The 20,000-nt window shown below is 41.1% G+C and overlaps 2 protein-coding genes across 2 annotated transcripts in view; one reads left to right on the top strand and one right to left on the bottom strand.

The window, feature by feature from the left end:
- The window catches only part of LOC138041191 (uncharacterized), a 17,703-nt gene extending 13,660 nt beyond the window's left edge, over positions 1–4,043 (top strand). The window contains exons 7-9 of the mRNA XM_068886965.1: positions 195–620; positions 2,098–2,675; positions 3,526–4,043. Of these exons, the coding sequence (XP_068743066.1) occupies positions 195–620; positions 2,098–2,675; positions 3,526–3,737 (1,216 nt within the window). The 3' untranslated portion in view covers positions 3,738–4,043. The remainder of the gene's footprint in view (positions 1–194; positions 621–2,097; positions 2,676–3,525) is intronic.
- A 5,498-nt stretch (positions 4,044–9,541) lies between these two features.
- Positions 9,542–20,000, bottom strand: part of LOC138042517 (actin-histidine N-methyltransferase-like) — a 22,230-nt gene continuing 11,771 nt past the window's right edge. Inside the window, exons 7-14 of the mRNA XM_068888428.1 lie at positions 19,179–19,259; positions 18,830–18,897; positions 18,682–18,740; positions 17,144–17,255; positions 16,175–16,416; positions 15,464–15,552; positions 11,441–11,613; positions 9,542–11,004 (exon numbers count right to left, since the gene is read on the bottom strand). Coding sequence (XP_068744529.1) covers positions 10,750–11,004; positions 11,441–11,613; positions 15,464–15,552; positions 16,175–16,416; positions 17,144–17,255; positions 18,682–18,740; positions 18,830–18,897; positions 19,179–19,259 — 1,079 coding nt within the window. The 3' untranslated portion in view covers positions 9,542–10,749. The remainder of the gene's footprint in view (positions 11,005–11,440; positions 11,614–15,463; positions 15,553–16,174; positions 16,417–17,143; positions 17,256–18,681; positions 18,741–18,829; positions 18,898–19,178; positions 19,260–20,000) is intronic.

Genomic DNA, 20,000 nt, shown 5'->3' with positions numbered 1-20,000 from the left:
GCATTCACATTTAGATGATATGGAAATGCTTGGAACAAAATATTATATTCCCAAAAGATTTTCAACAAGCCCAGGCTAAGATCCGAAAATACGTTTTAGCATTAATAGGCATTAGGTGAAATAACTGGACTCTATTCTATTCGCGTTGCGGTTTCCTCACAGAATCTGAATGCTTTATTTTTTTACCACAACAGGATCAGTCGTGGTGTTATCAAGTATCTTCGTTCAGGAAAGTGGTACCGAATCCCAACGAAGAGACTAAGGATCCGAGTGAAGGGACGCTACCGCGTAGTCAGACGAGTCCGTAAAACTCTGCGCGTTCTCTACCAACGAAAGTACTGTCCGATTCGATTCCCCTACGGCAAATTGAGATTCTATTTCAAACGACGGTGGAGGCGCCCTTCCACTCGACGTGAACGCCGGAGAAGAAGACGTCAAAAACGCAGGCGCTTTAACCGGTACTGGAGACGTCTTAAGAGGCGCCGAAGACGTCGCCGTCGTGGGAAGTACATTGGAAGAAAGGTCAAAATGCTTCTGAGATACGGACGGAGATTTAGACTCGTTCGAAGGAAAGGTCATCGGTTAACGTTCACCATTGGCAGGAACACCTATAAACTGGGGTAAGCCAGACAGTTGAAGCATTGACAATCTCTAAATAACAATACATGTAGAGTCACTCGCATGCAGTTCATAAAAATTACGTACTGCTACGTAGACGGTAAATGGAATACTAGTGTTAGTCATAAAACTGTGAAATGCCATTTAAGCTAGCCTTCTTGCTGTTAAGAACTTACGAGATAGCTAAAGGTTGTGATATAATAAGAAAGGAAAGATTCGGGATTTTATTTGTTTTTTTTGAAGCTGTCATGTCAATAGAGTTACACGAAGAGTTTGCGACATGAAGTAGAGAAAAATCTCATTATAATTTGGTTTGGTTTGATTTCGAGAGAATTTTATGTTGGCCTATTAATGGCATATTTATTATTATTGAAAACTAGATCATTGGATAATGCAATTGTAGTGTTTTGATTGGCTTAGCCATCACTGTATATGAGCTATTATAGGGAAGATATCGATGACGTCACTTATTGTCATTAATGTGCCAACCAGGGCCTCATTGGCTGTCTTAACAAAGGGTCTTTTATTCCTGTAGTTGGCAAATTTGCGTAACAAAATCAATGTTTGTAAACAGAGATCTTCGCTATACCATGCTCTACAAATATCAGTTTTCTCGTATCTACAAAATAAAGTAGGGAAGATTTATCCATAATTTGTGAGCGTTTTTAATACAACAATTATTCCACTAGCGCTTGTTGGATATGAGATGATTATAGCCAACTCGGCGCTACACGCTTCGTTAGCTATCTATCATCTCATAGCCAACACGTGCTCGTGAAATTATCATTGATAATTTTATTATAGGCGCTTTAAAGTAATAAAGTAATCAGTAATAATGATCATGAGACAATAAAGACAGCGTTAGAGTTGTTTGCCTAAATTGGGAGTAGGGTTTGCGCTGTGGTGAGAGCACTCGCCTCCCACCAATGTGGACGATCCCACCAATGTGGACGGGGTTAGATTCCCAGACTTGGCGTCATATGTGGGTTGAGTTTGTTGGTTCTCTACTCTGCATCGAGAGGTTTTTCGCTGGGTACTCGGGTTTTCCCCTTTTACGGTGTCCCAAAAGACACAGCGCTAGAAAACATGACACTTGAAATAAAGTTCATCATTATGTTGTGGAACACAACAAAGTTACTAATGCCAACTGATGGGGATCACATCAGTAATCTACTTACAGGTACCTCAGAGGAGTTGCATTAAGGGTACCCCAGAACAATTCCGGAGGGGAGGGGGTAGTCGAGATATTTTCCAGAGGGGTCCTTGGGCAGAGGAGTTCGGCACAAATCATTTAACGCTTCCAATGGCCAAATGAGATCTTAGAGAGTTATATACGAACCAATTTCTTTTCTCAACCGCCAATCGTCATAAAACTAAAAAAATGATGACTCATTCACGGCTGTAAACATTGGTGCTTTCCGCTTTGGGAGAGTTGGACCAAACTTACTTTTGTTCGTTCTTTCTCCTTCAATTCCACAGAATCAGTAACGGAAGAATCTACATAGGTCGCCGCCGCATGCGACGCCTCAAACGTATTGTACGTCGATTGAAAATGTACTTCCTCGGCAGATGGCACTGGATCTACCCACGAAAAGGACTGCTGTATGTCTACTACAAGAAAAAGGGAAGACCTGTGAGATTACGGCAAGGAAGACCACAAATCTTCATTAGAAAAAGATGGATTGAATTCGGTCGAAGGAAAGTTCCCGTCGTGATGAGATTGAGGTTTAACGGGTGGAGGCCTGTGGTGAAATTTGGTGGCGTGTGGAAGATCTATTATAGTGGTTCCTATCGAAGGATTAAACTTCGTGGGAATCAGTTTGGTATCCTTATAAATGGGCGTTGGAAGTATGTATCAACCCGTGGTACTCTCCAGATACGTCACAGGAAGATTTGGAGGTGGGTGAGGAACTGTTGTAACAGGTTGCGTGCGGTGTTACGTGGAAAACTGCGACGAATCCGGCTGCGTAGTGGCCAGGCGTTGATGCGACAAGGTCGGATATGGAAACATGTGCCAGCAAGATACAAAGGCGCGTTCCATTTGGGAAAACTTCGTGGTAAGTGTTGACCTATGTGTGAATCAATGTTTAAAATTCGAAGGCCCAACCCTTTCATCCGCGCGGACGATTACAGACCACAGTTCTTCGACTTTGGTAGCCAGAAACATTCAAAACGTAGCAAGAGATGTAGTCCAGGGCTCGGTTGTTCAAAAGCCGATTAAAGCTAATCCCAAATTAAAAATTAAACAAGGAGTTTATTTCTCTGCTTGAAAAGATTTGTTCAGTGCTGATATTCGGCAAAATTTTACATTAGAAGAAGTCAATCTTGAAAAACAAAAATAAGCAAAAGAAACTGTTACTCAAAAGTTGAAAAGATTAAACCAAAGTTTACGCTAATCCTGGGTTAAGTTAATCCGCTTTCGAACAACCGTGCCCTGGATTTCAATGTACACCTTCATATATGAAACCCTAATATGTCACAATTTTACCGCGGGTTTGTGCCTTTATTGACAAACAAGGTGCTGTGGGTATGTTGAAGAGATCGAAATTTCTCAATTTGGTCATTTAAACTTTTTGGGTGTGGGGAGGGGTGGGAAAGGTTGGACACGAGGTAAACCTTGTGACGATCTTTTTCTAAATCACTCTGTTAACTTCGCAAGCAGCTTGAGCCTATGCCGGTGTTGAAAAACCTGCAAAAAGGACAGGGGTCGTCAAGCTTTTCTTTTTGACGCCGCTTGATCCCAGATATAATTAAGAGACGATCCATAACTTAAAACGGTACTTTTTTCTATCGGGAAGAAAACAAACATACATGCAACAAAACAAAGCGATTGATCCTAATCGACCAAGATCACGTTGGGCGTATCTGTGAAAAAGTCCTACGTACACGCCTTTAATTTGTTTTCAGACCAACCATCCGCAGAGAACTCCGCACAACCACTGGATCAGCCAAGCGAGTCAAACCCTATTGATCCCAGTACCTACACCGACGCACCAGCGAAAGCTCTTGTGTACGACTCACCACCCACAGCCGCTGATCAAGAAGAGCCGCCCGAATCGATTACCAACGAAATGAGTAAGGAGTCTGGGGCGACCATGGACTCGGACGATTACTTGTGATCGCGCAACAGGAATTGGCACCAATCAGAACATGGAAAACCTAAGGAGGGCAGCTTTAACCGTAACTAATCAACTAATAAGTTTTCTTTTCTTAACAAGGCAGAATGAATGTAAGAAACGATCGAAGAATGAGAATTTCAGATTCTGTGTACCCAATACTGAATTATTTACTTCACGCTATGGATTAACTTGTTAGCGGGCGTTCACCAAAGTCCCGCTGGTTATTGGTTTAAGGATTGTGTCCCTGCCGCTTTTTCTTCTAACCCATCACTAATTATGTTAACAATTTTACTTTATTGTAAGCTGTCCTCTTGCATAACCATTAAATTCATTGAAAAAAAAACAAGTTTGCCATCTTTATTTTAAATTTAAAGCTTTGCTTTACATGGATCGGTAGGGTGACTGCATGAGCGTGAAGTCAATTCTACTACGGTCACGTGCTGAAAGTCCTTGAAAGCGTGCCGGACACGCGTAGACCACAGCACCGGGAATATTCAGAGGACTGATGTATATTTGTTTGAATCTGAGTTAAACACGTCTATCTCAACTTGCAGGAATCGACAAGAATAGTTAGTTTCCTTATATGCAGACAATCTATTAAAAGGTGACCAACCATGACGACAGAGGCGTTTTAAAGTGTCTCGATGGTGTGATTAAACTTCGGTTTATGTTCGAATGACAAAGACTGCGACTTCGACTAAGATGAATAACTAACCTTACTACCCGTACATACTTTTCTACCGCAGATCTTTCAAAGAATTACACCGCTTATGATTTTGGATTTCATCGAGCAGCATTCCAAACGGAAGATTTCTTGTATTGGTGTCGAGCGCCAGTCTCAACCATTCAGGGCTAAGTACGAGCTCAAGTATAGAGAAATTAATAACCTTTTACTTACTACTATGGATAACAATCTTTATTAAACTTTCAACCTCGGTTAAATTATTTCTCGTGCTCTGATTGGTTCATTCAATCTCGGTCATTAGCTCGTATACCTTAGTTTGACCTTACATAGCAAATGATTGCGCTAAGCGATGCTAAGCTAATTTTTTTTTGCGCCGGAAAGCGAAATTTCTCTCCGAATAAAGCAAAAAAACCTTTTTGTGGAAAATTTGGGTCAATTCCGAGTTTAGAAGTACGCAAAAAGGCAAAAAATGTTTTTGTGACGAGGCTGCGTCCGTCTGACCACAAGGTATTACACAACATTGCATCTTCAAGTTTTTTCGGTTTCACTCGAATTTTCTCGCGTTTTTCCGCTGGTATTTCGTACTTCCAAACTTTTGGAGTTTAAGGAATTTAATAAAACAATTATTCCAGTTGCAGTTGTTGGATACGAGACTGGTTATAGCCAAATCGGCGCTACGCGCCTCGCTGGCTCTTTACCATCTCATATCCAACGCGCGCTCATGGAATAATAGACCTTTTTGCAGATACGGCGGCCATTTTGATTTCTATTGTTTCGAAAGACATTATGGGATGCTCAGGGGGCAAATTAATATGTATTTGCCCCCTGGGCATCCCATAATAGCTATTCGAAACAATAGAAATCAAAATGGCCGCCGTTTCGGTAAAAAGGTCTATTGCGGTAGCTGTGATTCTCTTCCATACCCATTCTCGTTCCCAGATCCCATCGTTTCTCTTAGCCTGCGGGGCCTTCGCACAAGAAAACGAAGGGTTCTGAGACATACGATTTGTAGTCCCAGATCCTAGGACTAAAATCATAGCGGCGCTAAGTAGCGTCTCTATGTCAGGCTTTAAGGCGGCGAAATACGAGATACAAAACCCTCAAGTTGTCGCGCAACATTGTTTCGTTGCAAGTTTTGGTCGATGTTTCGCGTTTTCCACCTTGCGTGATCAACTTAACCGGCAACAAAAACATCTGTTGCGGGTTGAAGAAATGCAGGGCGCTGATTGGTTGATTTGCTAGTACACGAACACATTTGTTGCGCGACAAGTTGTGAGCTTGATGAAAAACGAGAAACAAAGCCAAAATTTGTTGCTCAGAGTAGACCCGCGCTCTACTTTTAGCAACAACTTTCTTCAAACCGCAACAATTGTTTTTGTTGCGCGATGAGTTGATCATGCAAGGTGAAAAACGGGAGACATCGACCCAAATTTGCAATTAAACAATGTTGCGCGCCACGTTTAGGGTTTTTTGTATCTCGTATTTCACCGCCTTTAAGTGGCCTCGACTTAGAGGATGTTTTCCTTCGTCTCGAACAGAGAGAAGCAATAAGTAACATCGCAGTTTTGAACAAAGACGGTCTGATCATTTTAGCGACCGGCTTCGCGCCAGCTGACCGTATCGCACCGCATAGGCCATGTTTACTTCCGGATCAAGATCTTAATTCTCTATTTTCGAATTCCCCATAATACACTTTGTTTGCCCCCCAAATTTTGCATAAACCATTGTTTTCAAATGCTCTTGGGAATATGCAGTGTCCCCAAGAGCATTTGAAAACAATAGTTTATGCAAAATTTGGGGGGCAAACAAAGTGTATTATGGGGAATTCGAAAATAGAGAATGTTTGCAAGCTAACCAATGAAAAAATAGGCCATTTCCAAGATCATGTCTGCCTCCACTTCAAAGCGAGTCTCAGTACGAAGTTTCCTGATCGTAATTAGTTCTACTTTAAATATGAATAAAAAATAAAATCTCATAAGAAAAACTTCTCACTTAAACTCGCTTTAAAGAGGAGGCAGACATGAACTCGGAAATGGTCTATTGAGTTTCCTATGTCTTCAGAGCCCTTCGTTTTCTCGTGCGAAGGCCCCGCCCGCTAAGAGAAACGACGGGATCTGGGAACGAAAATGGATACTCAGCAAGTTCAGTATTAACCCCAAGCCTCAGAAGCAAATCTAGGCCGATGTCACCATTTTACCAATAATAACAGGAAAAATCGCCCATCCCCATACCGTGGAACCCCCTGCAGATAATTACTTTCATCTCCTGTGCTTTCGAAAATCACCAATTTATATGAAACAGAAGCAAGCCAAAATAACGTAAAATCATGTGAAATGGAGTATCCATTTTTCACCTCTCAATGGTTTCAAAAAAAAGGGAAAAATATGCATACTCACCGGGAGATATAATTTGTTGTAAATTATCGTTCTTTTTCACCACGGAATTCAGAAATTACCATTTTTCCTCTCCACAAGAAAAAAATGTTAAAACTGATGACAAACATGAAGCTTCCATACCAAGCAAATTTAAAAATTTCTACAGATTAAAATCACTTCCAAAATACTATGCGTAACGCCAACGGGCAAACAAAAATATCTATCGGTTAACCATGGGCACTTTGCAGCTGGCGATCACATGGTACAAAAACCGTTATACTGCTGAGCAAATTGCGCACTGGGACATCTAAAACAAAGCAACTTAATTTAAATTTTCCTTGCTTTAGATGTGCAATTTGCTCACCAGTATGGCGGTTTTTGTGCCATGTGATCACCAGCTGCAAAGGGCCCATTTAGGTTACTGTTAATGTTACCATTCACTCAAAGCGGACGATAGCCTGGGTAGCAGGGGATGAGCGCCCACCATGGCTGTCATTTAATAGGAACCTTTATGGCCGGTTTACACGGTACGATTTGTCGGCCCGATGGTGTCGGAGCGCAAATCTTGCGTGTATTTTGACAGCCGATGAACGATCAATTCAAAGAAATCTGCTGCATCGCAACAGAAAGAAACCGCCATGTCAATCAAAGGGTATGCGAGTGGGTAACGCACAAAGACATTAAGGCGTTCAAAAATAGCAGATTCTACAAGGGAAGCGGGGAGATCTTAAAGAGGAAAAGAGGAAAAATTGCTCGTTTTACATAATTTACACGATACGACTTATCAGCCCGACAAAATCGGCCGACAAATCGTACAGTGTAAACCGGCCTTTAGATCTGAAGACGAGGACGACTACGAGTTTTCCGTTCTGAGCACGCGCACTTCAAAAAATATCGGCCTTCCAACTCTATGCGCATACTCAGTAGGGAAAACTCGCACTCGTGGTGGTCCTCGTCCTCCAATCTAAAGGTCCCTATTTGTAGCCGGCGGCCGGCGATTATCGATCACCGGCTGCTTCTCTGACGAAATGACACCGAAATTTTAGGGACCGAACACGTCTGACCAACATATTCATTTCTTTGGTAGAAACGTGAAAAGTAAAGCATCTTATTTCCGAATTGCAGGCTTTTCTCCCAAGAAAAGTAATGACTACCGTTAAATTCCGAAAATACGTCCCTCCGTGTAGAAGCCCTTACAAATATACGCCCCCCAAAGCGGCAACGCAAAATACCCTCCGTTAAATCGCCCCTCCAAATATGAAAAGCTGAAAAACTCGCTGCGAAGAGAAGACAAGACGTGCTCAAAAATTTTTTCACTGTTTCTAAGACGCCAAAAAGTAAGTCTTAAACATTTAAAAGAAGTTGAACTTCATGGGATACGTCGTGGGGACAAAATCACCCCAAAATTGGTGTTGCACGATTATAAAAGCATCACCTCACACAAGTTACATGTCGCTACAACATATCCCTGGGACATGTACCCTCAACATTTTCATGGGTGTGCACATGTTGTGATTTCGTCCCTGCTACTTGTCCCCGCTACACTTCCCTGTTACATGTCGCCTCAGTGTGCACTACTCAAGTGTTTGTCGCAGCAGCATGTCGCTGCAACATATCCCTGGGACATGTACCCTCAACATTTTCATGGGTGTGCACATGTTGTGATTTCGTCCCCGCTACTTGTCCCCGCTACGCTTCCCTGTTACATGTCGCCTCAGTGTGCACTACTCAAATTTTTGTCGTGCAACATATCCCTGGGACATGTACCCTCAACATTTTCATGGGTGTGCACATGTTGTGATTTCGTCCCCGCTACTTGTCCCCGCTACGCTTCCCTGTTACATGTCGCCTCAATGTGCACTACACAAGTGTTTTGTCGCTGCAGCATGTCCGTTCAACATGACCCCTCGTGTCTCAGCACCCCTTAAAAGTGTCTTTTTTTTTTTTGGTTCAAGACAATTTGATACGATTAATTAGCATTTCAAGAGAGTCACATGATGAACCTGAATGACTATTGCAAGTAGCACTGCAGGAAAAAACAAAAGTCGGTGTTTGCCGGAAGCTAGTAGAACTACTTTGGGTTTAGTTGAAGTTTAACTGCAGAATATCCTGGCACTTCGCAGCTATTAGCATTTTCAGCCGGTTTCTTGTTTAAACAGGAACATCTTAGTGATGTTTTCTTAGTTGAAAAGAAGCCCTGATCCTGAGCTATTTCACAGCTGTTTATAGAACATTCACTTGTGCCGTGTTGACACTTGAGCGTTTCTGCGGTTTTGGTGTTTACTTAACTAGGTAAAGAAATACGATTACAGGCCGGGATAAGCAAGAGGGCCTGCCTTAAAATGTCTCCAAGAAAGGGGAGGGGGCCCCTCAGACCCCCCTTGGTACTTGCACTTCCGGTGCTTGTCAGCCGCCTACTATTCTTTATCAGCCGTCCACTTCAAAAGTTATTGACAGCCGTGTTCCACACATTTTTTTTTATTGGCACAGCGTCCTTCAAATTTTGTGTTCGCCCAAACTTTCGCGTGGCCAGAATGCGGAAGAAATCGCTTCGGAGCCATTTGCTGGTACTGGAACGCTTGCTGCGCAGGCTCAGCTGACAATCTCGGCCAAAGAGAAAAACACTTCTTAATTCAACTTATTTCAAACCCCGCAGTATCACGACCAACCGCCACTCGAAACTTAAACCCCCCTCCCCTCCCCCAAACTCCCGTAGACACCAGAGTAAAACATTGATAGGTGCATTTTAGTCATAACTATCATTTAAAACGAGCTCTTTGAGCCTCCCAACCGCAGGTCCATCTGAACATTTTCGGTGAATAAACTACAGTTAAGTCTGTTGCATGATGCAATTCATTGCCGTCCCCAGAGTCCGCTTTTCTTTTGGTCAGCGCCAAGAACACGGACTCTGTCGCAGCCAAAGCACCAAATCCGCGAATCACGGGCATCCGGCTTTTCTGCGCGTTCTTAGAAATTTGAAACAATCGGTCGTCGACGGTTACAACATTAGGGACTTTAAGACACCCCGACTACAGACTACGGACTACCGTTGGACGCTTGTTCCCCAGTCTAGAGTACTGGATCGAGTACGAGGCTGATGGCGTGAAAATACGAAGTTAAGTTGGCGGACAACAGACTACGTGATACGGACAAAGCAGCAGTGCTAGCCCTTACAAGCAAAATTGAGCTGAGGAAATCCGACATGATAGATTAGTCGACTTTTGGCTTCACAAGAACAGCCTATTACATGATTAGTAAAGCAGGAAGAGTTTGCAAATCACTTAAGTTTTAAAAGCACGCAATTTCCACCGGCCGATCGAGCGAGATGAGTTCAGGGGATCATCAAAATTCAGGCAAAATATTTCATCAAACCGAATCTCGAGACCGAAAGCAAACCCTACATGCATACTGGCTAAAGTACTGAGGCAGTATATAAAGTCACAACAATGAATCATTCTATTCAGTTGATAGAATTAAGAGAAAATGTATATGGTTCCCACCATTTGCCCTTTGACACTCTTTCATTCAAAATCGAGACTGCCAAAATCTAAACTCTTCGAAATTATTCTGCCGAAAACGAAAATCATACCACTACAAATACTTATTGATTAAAAAATGAAATGAAAAGTATAATTCTCTTTATTTTGATACAATAATTTGGTTTTTCGTCTCTCTTTCTTTTCCCACCGTTGTCGCCTTTGTTGACTACGCAAACTTGCATGACTACTCACCGTCATGAGCTCGCGACGGTGGCTCAAGGGAAAAACCGTCCGTAGTCCGAAGTCCGTTGTCCGTAGTCGGCGTATCTTAAGTCCCTATTATAGTATTACCGCGACTGCGCGTATTTTTGGCGGTGGCCAGAGTCCGTGTTCTTGGTGCATACCAAAAGAAAAGCGGTCTCTGGGGACGAGAATGTAAGAAATTCAGAATCTACTACATATGCTTGTTTTGCTTATATGCCAAGATGACTAATGGCGGTAGTTGCTTCATCCAAACCGTGGCTTTCAGTTGCAGTTGTTGTCTCTCCTCCATTTAAACCCTTCTCTGATGTCGTTTCGCAATTTCCGCCAGCAAGTGAAACTTTGTTCTTGAGGACAGAAGCGTATTTGAGCGCATTTTGTAGAACTTTTCTTTCCGCTTGTATTAACTGACTGCACAACCTCTTATGAAGCGAGACAGCTTCAGTGTTAAGAAACTTATGCTGTTCCTAAAAATAATAAAAAACACCACTCATGGTCGAATTTTTAACAATACAAACAAAATGTAATTTCTGGCTTTTGAGCGTGAGATTAACACAGAAATATATATTTCTACAGCACGGGAACATCAGAGCGTGCATGTCAACTAATCCCAAACAGAGTGCAGGAAAATGACATTTGTGAAGATAGTTGAAATTAGTGCAATGAAGGTGAAATTTGTGCATGTATATCAGTAATATCAGTAATCGCATGATTTTTCTCGTGCTACGGGTGAGTGCAATTTTGTTTGTCTTTGAAAACATTTAGTCGTGCTTATTTATTCCAAATTGCTCTCAAAATCATGTGATTACCCATACAAATATATTTGTAATGCGTAAACCCCTACAACATTCCCAGATACAAATCGATTGCGTGAACAACAATGTATTACGCCTGTTTACTTACCTCGGCATCTGGCGTCTTGTATTGAGCAAGCAGTAAAGACAAGCGAGTTTCAAGAAACTGCCAACACTTGGCCTCAGTTTCCTCTCTGCAAGCTGGCGACTGGATCTTAAACAGCTTTCTCATCTCACTTGCTTTCTCGTCAGATCTGCAGGTAAGCCACTCCTTTAACTCATCTAAAGAAAGACGGGGTTTTTTCACTTCACAGTTCAAATGCAACACACGACTAGATTCGAGTGCTGATCAAAGGAGTCATTCACATAAGAATTCTATTAAATACAATTTATAACTACAGCTGTACAACGGCATTTTCGCTGAGGCGCATAAGGGCTAGATTTTTCAAACCGCCACTTCCATTGAAACGAAAAAGTATATGGAAGACCAACGAAGCCATAATCAGTGGCCTTCCTTTATTCTGAAACGCATATAGACGACACGTTCCATGAAGAGTTAAATTTCCCCGTCTGGTGATGCTGTAAGCAAAGGTGTTCGATGTTTTCTTTTTTTTTTTGTTGGTCAAATTGAATTATACAATCGCCTCTTTTCAAATTCCCAGGGCGCGGGCATCTTGAAAATCTGTGACATGTAAATGTTGCCCTATTGTTCTGACACAACTATCTTTTGTATAACAACAAAAGGGCAACCGTGAGACGTCAGTTATTTAAGATGGCAGCGCCCGCGAAATTCTAAAACAACATAGGTGACTCTAAACTCAGTTATTTTGGATACAAACGCAATTTTTTAAAAACATTTTTCTCACAAAAAAATTGATTGTAGGGAATATTTCATGAGATCAAGCCGTTCTGGGGAAATGAACGTTTCGCATGCCAGGACAGAAGTGTCTCCAAGATTTTTAATCATCTCTAATGGCGTAAAGATACTTTACAACGGTGGTAGTGAATAGATGAGTTGCCGTCCGCGGCTCAAAAACGACCGAGGGCCAATATTTCCCAGCCGGTACGGTCCCAAGCAAGTTAGTTGTTTATTATATGGCACCGTTTCTTTGAGTGATCGGACACTTCCTGTCGTTTAAATCAGATTGACTTCCATCATCGAACTTTGAACGGTACGGTATGTTGCCCAGTATCCGACCACTTAAGGACGTTCGCGCCCATTACTACTGCGCATTTTTTCGCGCATGTCACGCACACGTCCTGCAACGCAGACCACGAAGGTAAACACGATGCTAAAGGCGCAAACATTTTTCACAAGAATGGAACGTGAAAGCGTGTGGCATCATGGGATAGCTGTGGACCCAGGTCTTCTCGGAAATGTCACGCAATGATAGACAATCGTTTTGAGAACTTTACTCTCTTCAATGCTCGGTGACCCCCATTTTTCTTCCCGTAGATCATTTCCTTTCCTGATTTTGTCCATTTTACCAAAAAACAAAAAAAAATATGTACGTGAGAAGTTACAAATATTTCGCCTTTTATGCTCTCGTGCGACCGAAGTCTTCTTTCTTAGACTAGCATGTATCGTTTTTTAAGGTCTATTTCACCACAGAAAAAGACATAAGGTGCAAAAGTTTATTTAGTTATATTAGTTATGTTGAATTGAGTACGTTTACCTGATCTACATTTCACTAATGTAGCTTTTTCTATTGCTGACAGTTGTAAGCTAAGGACGTCTTAAAATAACGCAATCTTCTAAAAGTGCACCTCATGATCTCGAAAACAAGCACGGTGACCCCCATTTTTTTTTTTTTTTTTTTTTGCCTTTTTGGCAAAAGTAGACCATTACCTTTCCGCGTGGCAAGTTTTAAGAAATTCTGTACGTGGGAACATTTTGGGCGCGGATGTCCTTAAATTTAAAAGTGCTATATTTTTTTTCCTTAGCCTCCTGAAGCAATAAATTTAGTCTGTAATATGATGAAAACAATCTTTGCCTTTTTATCTTCGTTTTCGCGGTGAAATTTGCATTTCTAAAGATGTCCATTGCTTCCCAGTATCCGACCACAGGAATAACACCGCAATTAAAAGTAACTTTCGGCGGGGAAGAGATGCTTTTGGCTCCCTTTGCTCTTGCAAAGTACTTTGGCATTAGAATCGACTTACGAACCGAGCACCGGGGAAAAATTGAGAATTTCTTTCTAACTTCGGCTGCTTCCGGTAGTTATATGCAAAGTGCAGTGTGAAATCAACTCACGGCAATAATTCCGCACGGTAAATCAATGAAGAAAATTTCAAATGAGTTGTATCAGAATAGCAATACACTACACACGGATCACTTAAATTCAACGAAAAATTGGTGGTATTCTGGGCACACTTGGAGAAAAATTAGTAGATGGTCCTGACCTCCGTTATTCTAGAAATAGTAAATTTTAGGAAGAATTGAAGGTTGTTCTAACGGCAAATCGTAAAGTTCCTTCAAAAATATCGTGATTCACAGACACTTTCTTCAACAGCGATAGTTTTACTGCGCAGTGAAAAGAGAAAAATATTAGTCATTAAAATTTCACTCACCTGAATAGAACGGCGCGCTCTGCAAATGATCCTAAAGATTAAAGCCCGCCAAAACTTGCATCTCAAAGCTTAAATGTTCGGTTTCCTTTCCGTATACTTCGTTTTCCGTACACTAATAAGGGCATTGCAAAAAATGAAATTATTTTTTAACTGGTCGGATACTGGTGCCGGTCGGACACTGGGCGACATACTGTAACCTTTTACATACTTTGTTATACTGTAATTGTACCGTTGAGATGAACAAATAAAATTCCGCTTTTTAAAAACTTTTTGTTTTTCGCTCACTTGAATTCCCCGGGAGAGAGAAAAATACGGAAACGGGCCGTTTCCATGGTAATGGTCCGTACTGTAAAATTCCGACCAGAAACCCGCCAACTAGAGTGCTCCAGATGGCTTGAGAATTGCTTGCCATACAATAAAAGGAGCCATTTTTTTTCTTGGAGTGGAGGTTTGCTTTGCAAAGGGAGTCAGAATGGCTTAGTGGTCATCAAACGCACCTCCCACCTCTGTGACCCAGGTTCAACTCTGGCCTCGAGGTCGTATGTGGGCTGAGTTTCAGTCGATCTCAATCTGACTCCGAGGGTTTTTCTGCGGGTACTCCGGTTTTCCTCCCTCCTCAAAATCGACTCTAGATCAGTAACATCCGGGCGGATACCCTCGTATAGGGATAACCTCTGGTATCTCTCCCTTTCATTGTATTGAATAAAGTTGGTATTGAATAACACCAGAAACCCATAAGGGTTGAAAAGTGTAACGCGCGTTCACAGCTTCCGAATATTCAGTGCGAACTGATTGGTTGACTGTTTCAGTGCTACGTACCATATTTGGAAACCCCTCGCTCTTGTTGTTCCAAATATGGTACTTAGCAAATTGAATATTCAGAAGCTTGTTTCCCAGCACACAAGGGGCCGTTAACACGTTTCAACCCTTATGGGTTTCTGATAACACTTAAGAGTCAGTCAAACAAAACCAACGCACCTCCGAGACTCTCCTATGAATCATCGGAGAGGAAATTAATAGTCCAGGAGATTTCTTGCCCCGATATCCACCACTTTCACTGTCATTAAGGTGAATAATGTAAACCACAAGCTGAACAACGAACGAACGAACAATCGGGTTACATGTACCTACTGAAACGAGTAGGACTACAACACGCCATCTTATTTTCTTTCGGCTGCTCGGAAGTGGATGGTATTCGGCAAATCACCTCCAAATGAACCAATCAGATCGCACGAAAGGTTCCGCTCGTTCATTTGTGCGGACTATTCTAAATTAGTATCACCCAACTAGTGGACTAAGGCAAATCCTGCATTTTAATTGGCTACGCTACTAGATGACTATTAGTAATAGTCCTCGAGTAGCGAAAAGCGTGGCGCTTTCTTTCGTTTTATTCCCAAATAAATATTTCTTCAACTTGCATTTGCTAACTTTATTATTGCCTTTTCTGTCCGACTAGTTGGGTGATACTTGGGCTATTGACCCGTAGCCCTTGCGGGCTACGGGTCTAGTTGTTAAATATTTTACACTACACTAGACACTATTGAACCAAAAAAATTCGAACCTTCACACATTGAAAAGATCCTCAGAAAAGCGACCAATTCCGGACTGATAGGCTTCTCGCCACAAGAAACGGCGTAAAAGTTACTGGATCTGTAAAAAAGACATTAAGAGGTGTTTTTTTTCCTGTGAGTAATTTCAGCTGACGGTAATAAAAGGTTATGGTATTTTTAAGCAGAGTTGGCCAAACAAAACAACAGCAGAGATCTGTCATAGTGATGAGAAGCGCTCGCGTTCACTCGCATGGATCGAGGTGAGGTGATTCGCTATCTGCCAAGCTTCTGGAAAATTGTAATTTTTAACTGCACTGAAATCGGTACTCAGACCTAAATTTTGTGGACCTGCACTAAGACCCCGAGAAACGCCCCTTTGATGGTTGAATAGGGGCCCTCTGATGTCAGTTTTCTATTCAAAGCAGCGCTTCTTCACCAGTCGTACACTTTGTTTTTTAATTCTTTTTCAGTCGCAAAAAGTTGGCAAATGTGACTTTGTCCTTTTAAGCAGTTTGAACAAATGCTAACAAACCTTACGCGAGCTCAACACCTTGAAACACTGAACATCCCCAGCGAAGTCAATAATTTCAAGGCTGACTTTATGAAAAATCACTGTACGATCTTGACTTTAAAAGTGTTTTCGGACAGCCAAGTTTCGTAGGTTTTGTTGGCAAAAAAAAGTCATTCTGCCATGTTGGTGGAATAATTGTTAAACAACCTACGCTGTCATTCCAATGGCAGTAAGAAGTTGATCTTTCATCTGGTACAACGAATCACTCTTGCTGACACCAAGCTGTATTACCACTCTATCGTGAATGTTCTCCTCAAAGACGAAGCCATTGTGTACAAGAAGCTCTGCATTGGAGCGCTCTCCGTAAAATATGCACACTTGTTCACCTGCCATAAAGTCCTTCACGCACAAGCTTTTACAGCTGTCTTCAACCAGGTCATATCCTGTTGTTATCTAAGGAAAAGAGGCCGTGAAGAATAAAAGAGGCAGCTCCGGTGCAATAGCCAAGTAGAGCCATTTCAATGTTAAAGTGGCCTGTCACTTCCTTTTTTCCTTCAGATTTTGAAAGTGTGTTTTGATTAACACTTCACTAGCAAACTTTGAGCTTTGACTTTTATCCAAAGGCCGTTTATTTTGAGTACAAGTTTTGGATTTCACGTTCCGTCATTACTCACCTTCCAAACGGACCGATTAGACCTCAGAGGGTTGGATCCAGGGAAAGTGACGTCAAAGGAACTAGCTTAATAATTTCAGCGTGAGAATGCTGCTTATTATATATGCAAAACGCGAGTTTGAAAGTCTGAAAGCCCAAAACTCCCATGCTGCAGAGTAATTCTGCGGTGTAGACACGCATTGGTTCTTAACTCGTGAGCCTTTGACGCCATTTCTCCTCGATCCAGCTCTCTCAAGATCTTAAAGTTAGTAATTGCGGACCATTAAATAGGAAAATTCGCGTTAAGACAAACAGGTGAATTTTTGAACTGGACAGTTGCTGCACATTCTATAAGTGGGACGACTTGAAATAAACGAGAAGTCACATCAAAAGCAATTTTGGAGACGTGCTCGATTTCTTACAGGTCGTAAACATTTCTCAAATTAGTTTTAATTTGGTCACTTTAAATTCCTCAATCGTTAGATGATTAGACGTTTAAATCTACTTTCAAGTCAGCATTGGAATTACCGTGCCATTGCAGTGGTTGCACAAGTCCCACATGGGAATCAGTGCCAACGTTGGTTCGCCTGTGGTGCTTGGAATCTTGTTTTGACGAGTGATAACAGTTGAAACTGCCCATCTAAAGAATAAGACAATAATATTACATTCCAAGTTAAAAAAAATTAAACAAACGCAAAGAATGGATGATAACGTAATTTGCGACGAATATGAAAAGGAAGTTGTCGTGGGAAAAATGATGACATGTTTTGTGTAAAAGAAAAGATATATTTAATCAACAAAACTGTTTGAGTTTTAAAGGGTATAATACATAAAAAAATAGTTGATTGGATAAAAAAAAGAGTGCAGTTCACATGTAATTACAAATGCAGGTTTTCAAGTTTACTGTTGAAGTAATATTGAAAAAAACGAGGGCGAGTATTTCATTGAATTTCCAAACACGAGAAAACAGATGAAAGCACGACGCCTACGGCCAAGGCTTTTATTGTTTTTGAGTGTTTGAAAAGCCAATGAAACACAAAGCCCGAGTTTGTCAAGTAAGCTCTCCAACAAATACAATTACAAAATTAACTTTTTAACATCAAAATATTAATGCATTGTTAAATGATGTTTTGTAACGTATTGAGTACAAGAATGGACTGTATTAAAATCCATTTCGTTCACGATCATGCTTTGTTGGTTTATGGTTTACATGTGTTTCAAATTTGTTGAAACACGTGTATTTGGAACTCGCTTTTCATTGGGTTTCTAAACCCAACCACCTGACCACAACGGCGGTTTCTGGTTGGATAATGATCTAATGAGTCATTAATGACATTGAGAATGACTTTTAAACGACCGTCTCGTGTTTGACGAACGTAGCTGTTTAAACCAATCAGTTAAATAAACTTGATAGAAAATTAAGGCGCGCTGTATCAAAATTTCTCTTGTTTTTAGTGATTGCCTGTTTTCTTTTTTTCATGTATATTATTAATAAGTAATGACATGATTTCTCCAGTAATTTGGTATAAATTAGCACTTGTAGGTTATCAGGCTACAAACTAACTGTACTTGCCCGTTAGTCTGAAAAATTTACTCGTAATTACAAATTGCACTCGAAATCACGTGATTACCTATACTAAAATAATTAATGTTCAAGATTACCAGTAAACATTTAATAACTGGTCCCGAGGGAAACAGTTCATTTTGTTTCACTAGAATCTCAACATTTCCCCGCGGCGCATCCGAGGGAAACACTGAAATTCGAGGGAAACAAAATGAACTGTTTCCCGAGGACCAGTCATTAAGTGATTTGGTATATAGCTAAGCATAAAAGAAAAACGTGCAATGCCAACAACAACGGCGGTCGTCGGTCAACATTCGCGGGTAACAGTGCACAGTGCACTGTTACCCTCTGACGTCATAGATTTTGCACTGTTGCCCGCTCAGAGACTTTTGGCGAGAAATAGTTTTATTGTTAGAAGTTACGTGACCTCCACGTAACCAAAGAGAACGAGCCCTGTTCGGGAAAAAAATTCAGCTACAGAACAATGAAATGTATCACCTACCTATGGCCATCAAATGTAAAATTATTCTTCAACGGTAGCTTTGCTGTCTCTGGACAAAACTGTCAACAAAACAAAAAAATACTTGTCGTTTTTGTCAACCAAATTTTAATGGGTCAAAACTGCTGCGACTTCCAAAATCAACACATACTTGGTTAATTCGTTGGTAAAGGTATGCATATTGGCGTGCAATATTTCTGTACAACTTGAGTGCCTCACCTGAAATTTCGTGGCATATTATCATTAACATATAACATTTCCTTCAGTACAATCGCATATTAGTTTAGTTTCATTCAGCCTGCAAATTTACTTAAAGGAAACGCGAAATTAGAACTTTGACGGGCAAGACCAATGGGACAAGGAAAGCGTTCAAATGATCAAAGAGCAAGTTCACTCGTAATGCCCCTATTCCTGGTTCCAGTCATGACCTGTTACTTTTTGAAATCTTACTATAACAGTCATAGAAAAACCTAAGTTAGTGCCATTCGACTGTTTCTCACCAAATGCAGGAGATCCTTTCAGCAGCTGCATCTCTTCAACACTAAAATAAAGGGTTGTTGAATACGTGCTAGGAAGAATGTCTAAGATAAAACTCTGGTTAAGGAGGAGCATTGAGTACCATGCGATGCATTCACAGGCAGGCGACGCAGTAGACTCTGGACATATCTCTTCGAAACATGCTTACTGCTTATGACCAGCCATCATGCATCGTTACAGTCTGATTACAAAAGTACAAGGAGGGATTACGTTTTTTCAAACGTTGGCCGTGTAGCACTTATATTTGAACAGACTTAACTCATGGTTCATATCGGGTTGGTACTTAGAACTTCACATTACACTCTAATCAGTTAAGTCTGATTATAAAAGTAGTTGCCTACATGTTCAACGAAGAGGGACCCATGTTTTCCTTCACGTGCTCTGCAAAAGTTCTGACTTCTCAGTATAAGGTCCCTTGAAAGAAGCAAATCTTCAAGAGGAACTTTTGTTCCCGAAGAGGAACAAGAGAAAGTATGCCATCTAATTTGCAAAAGACCGCACACTAGAAAACTTTGAACTAAAAAAGATATATCGAAATATTGCTACTCGTGAACGAAGGAAAGCTCTCACTGCATATTGGTGTAAAAATTCTGAAGAAATGAAGTCCAAACCACGCGAGTTCTTCGATACTAAACAACAAAACGAATTTAGCATCCACAGTGGTATTCAAATAATCGAAACCGTCTACAATAACTCTTTATTCCAGCTCAAACATGTAAACACAAAAGAGGTACAAGTCTCATTCGCAAACCTCAATCCTAGAAAATCCTGTAATGACACTAGAT

Source organism: Montipora capricornis, chromosome 3 (genome assembly GCF_036669925.1).
Source record: "Montipora capricornis isolate CH-2021 chromosome 3, ASM3666992v2, whole genome shotgun sequence".
Classification (NCBI taxonomy): domain Eukaryota; kingdom Metazoa; phylum Cnidaria; class Anthozoa; order Scleractinia; family Acroporidae; genus Montipora; species Montipora capricornis.
The sequence above is the reverse complement of the archived record's forward strand: the minus strand, read 5'-3'. Positions and strand labels throughout refer to the sequence as shown.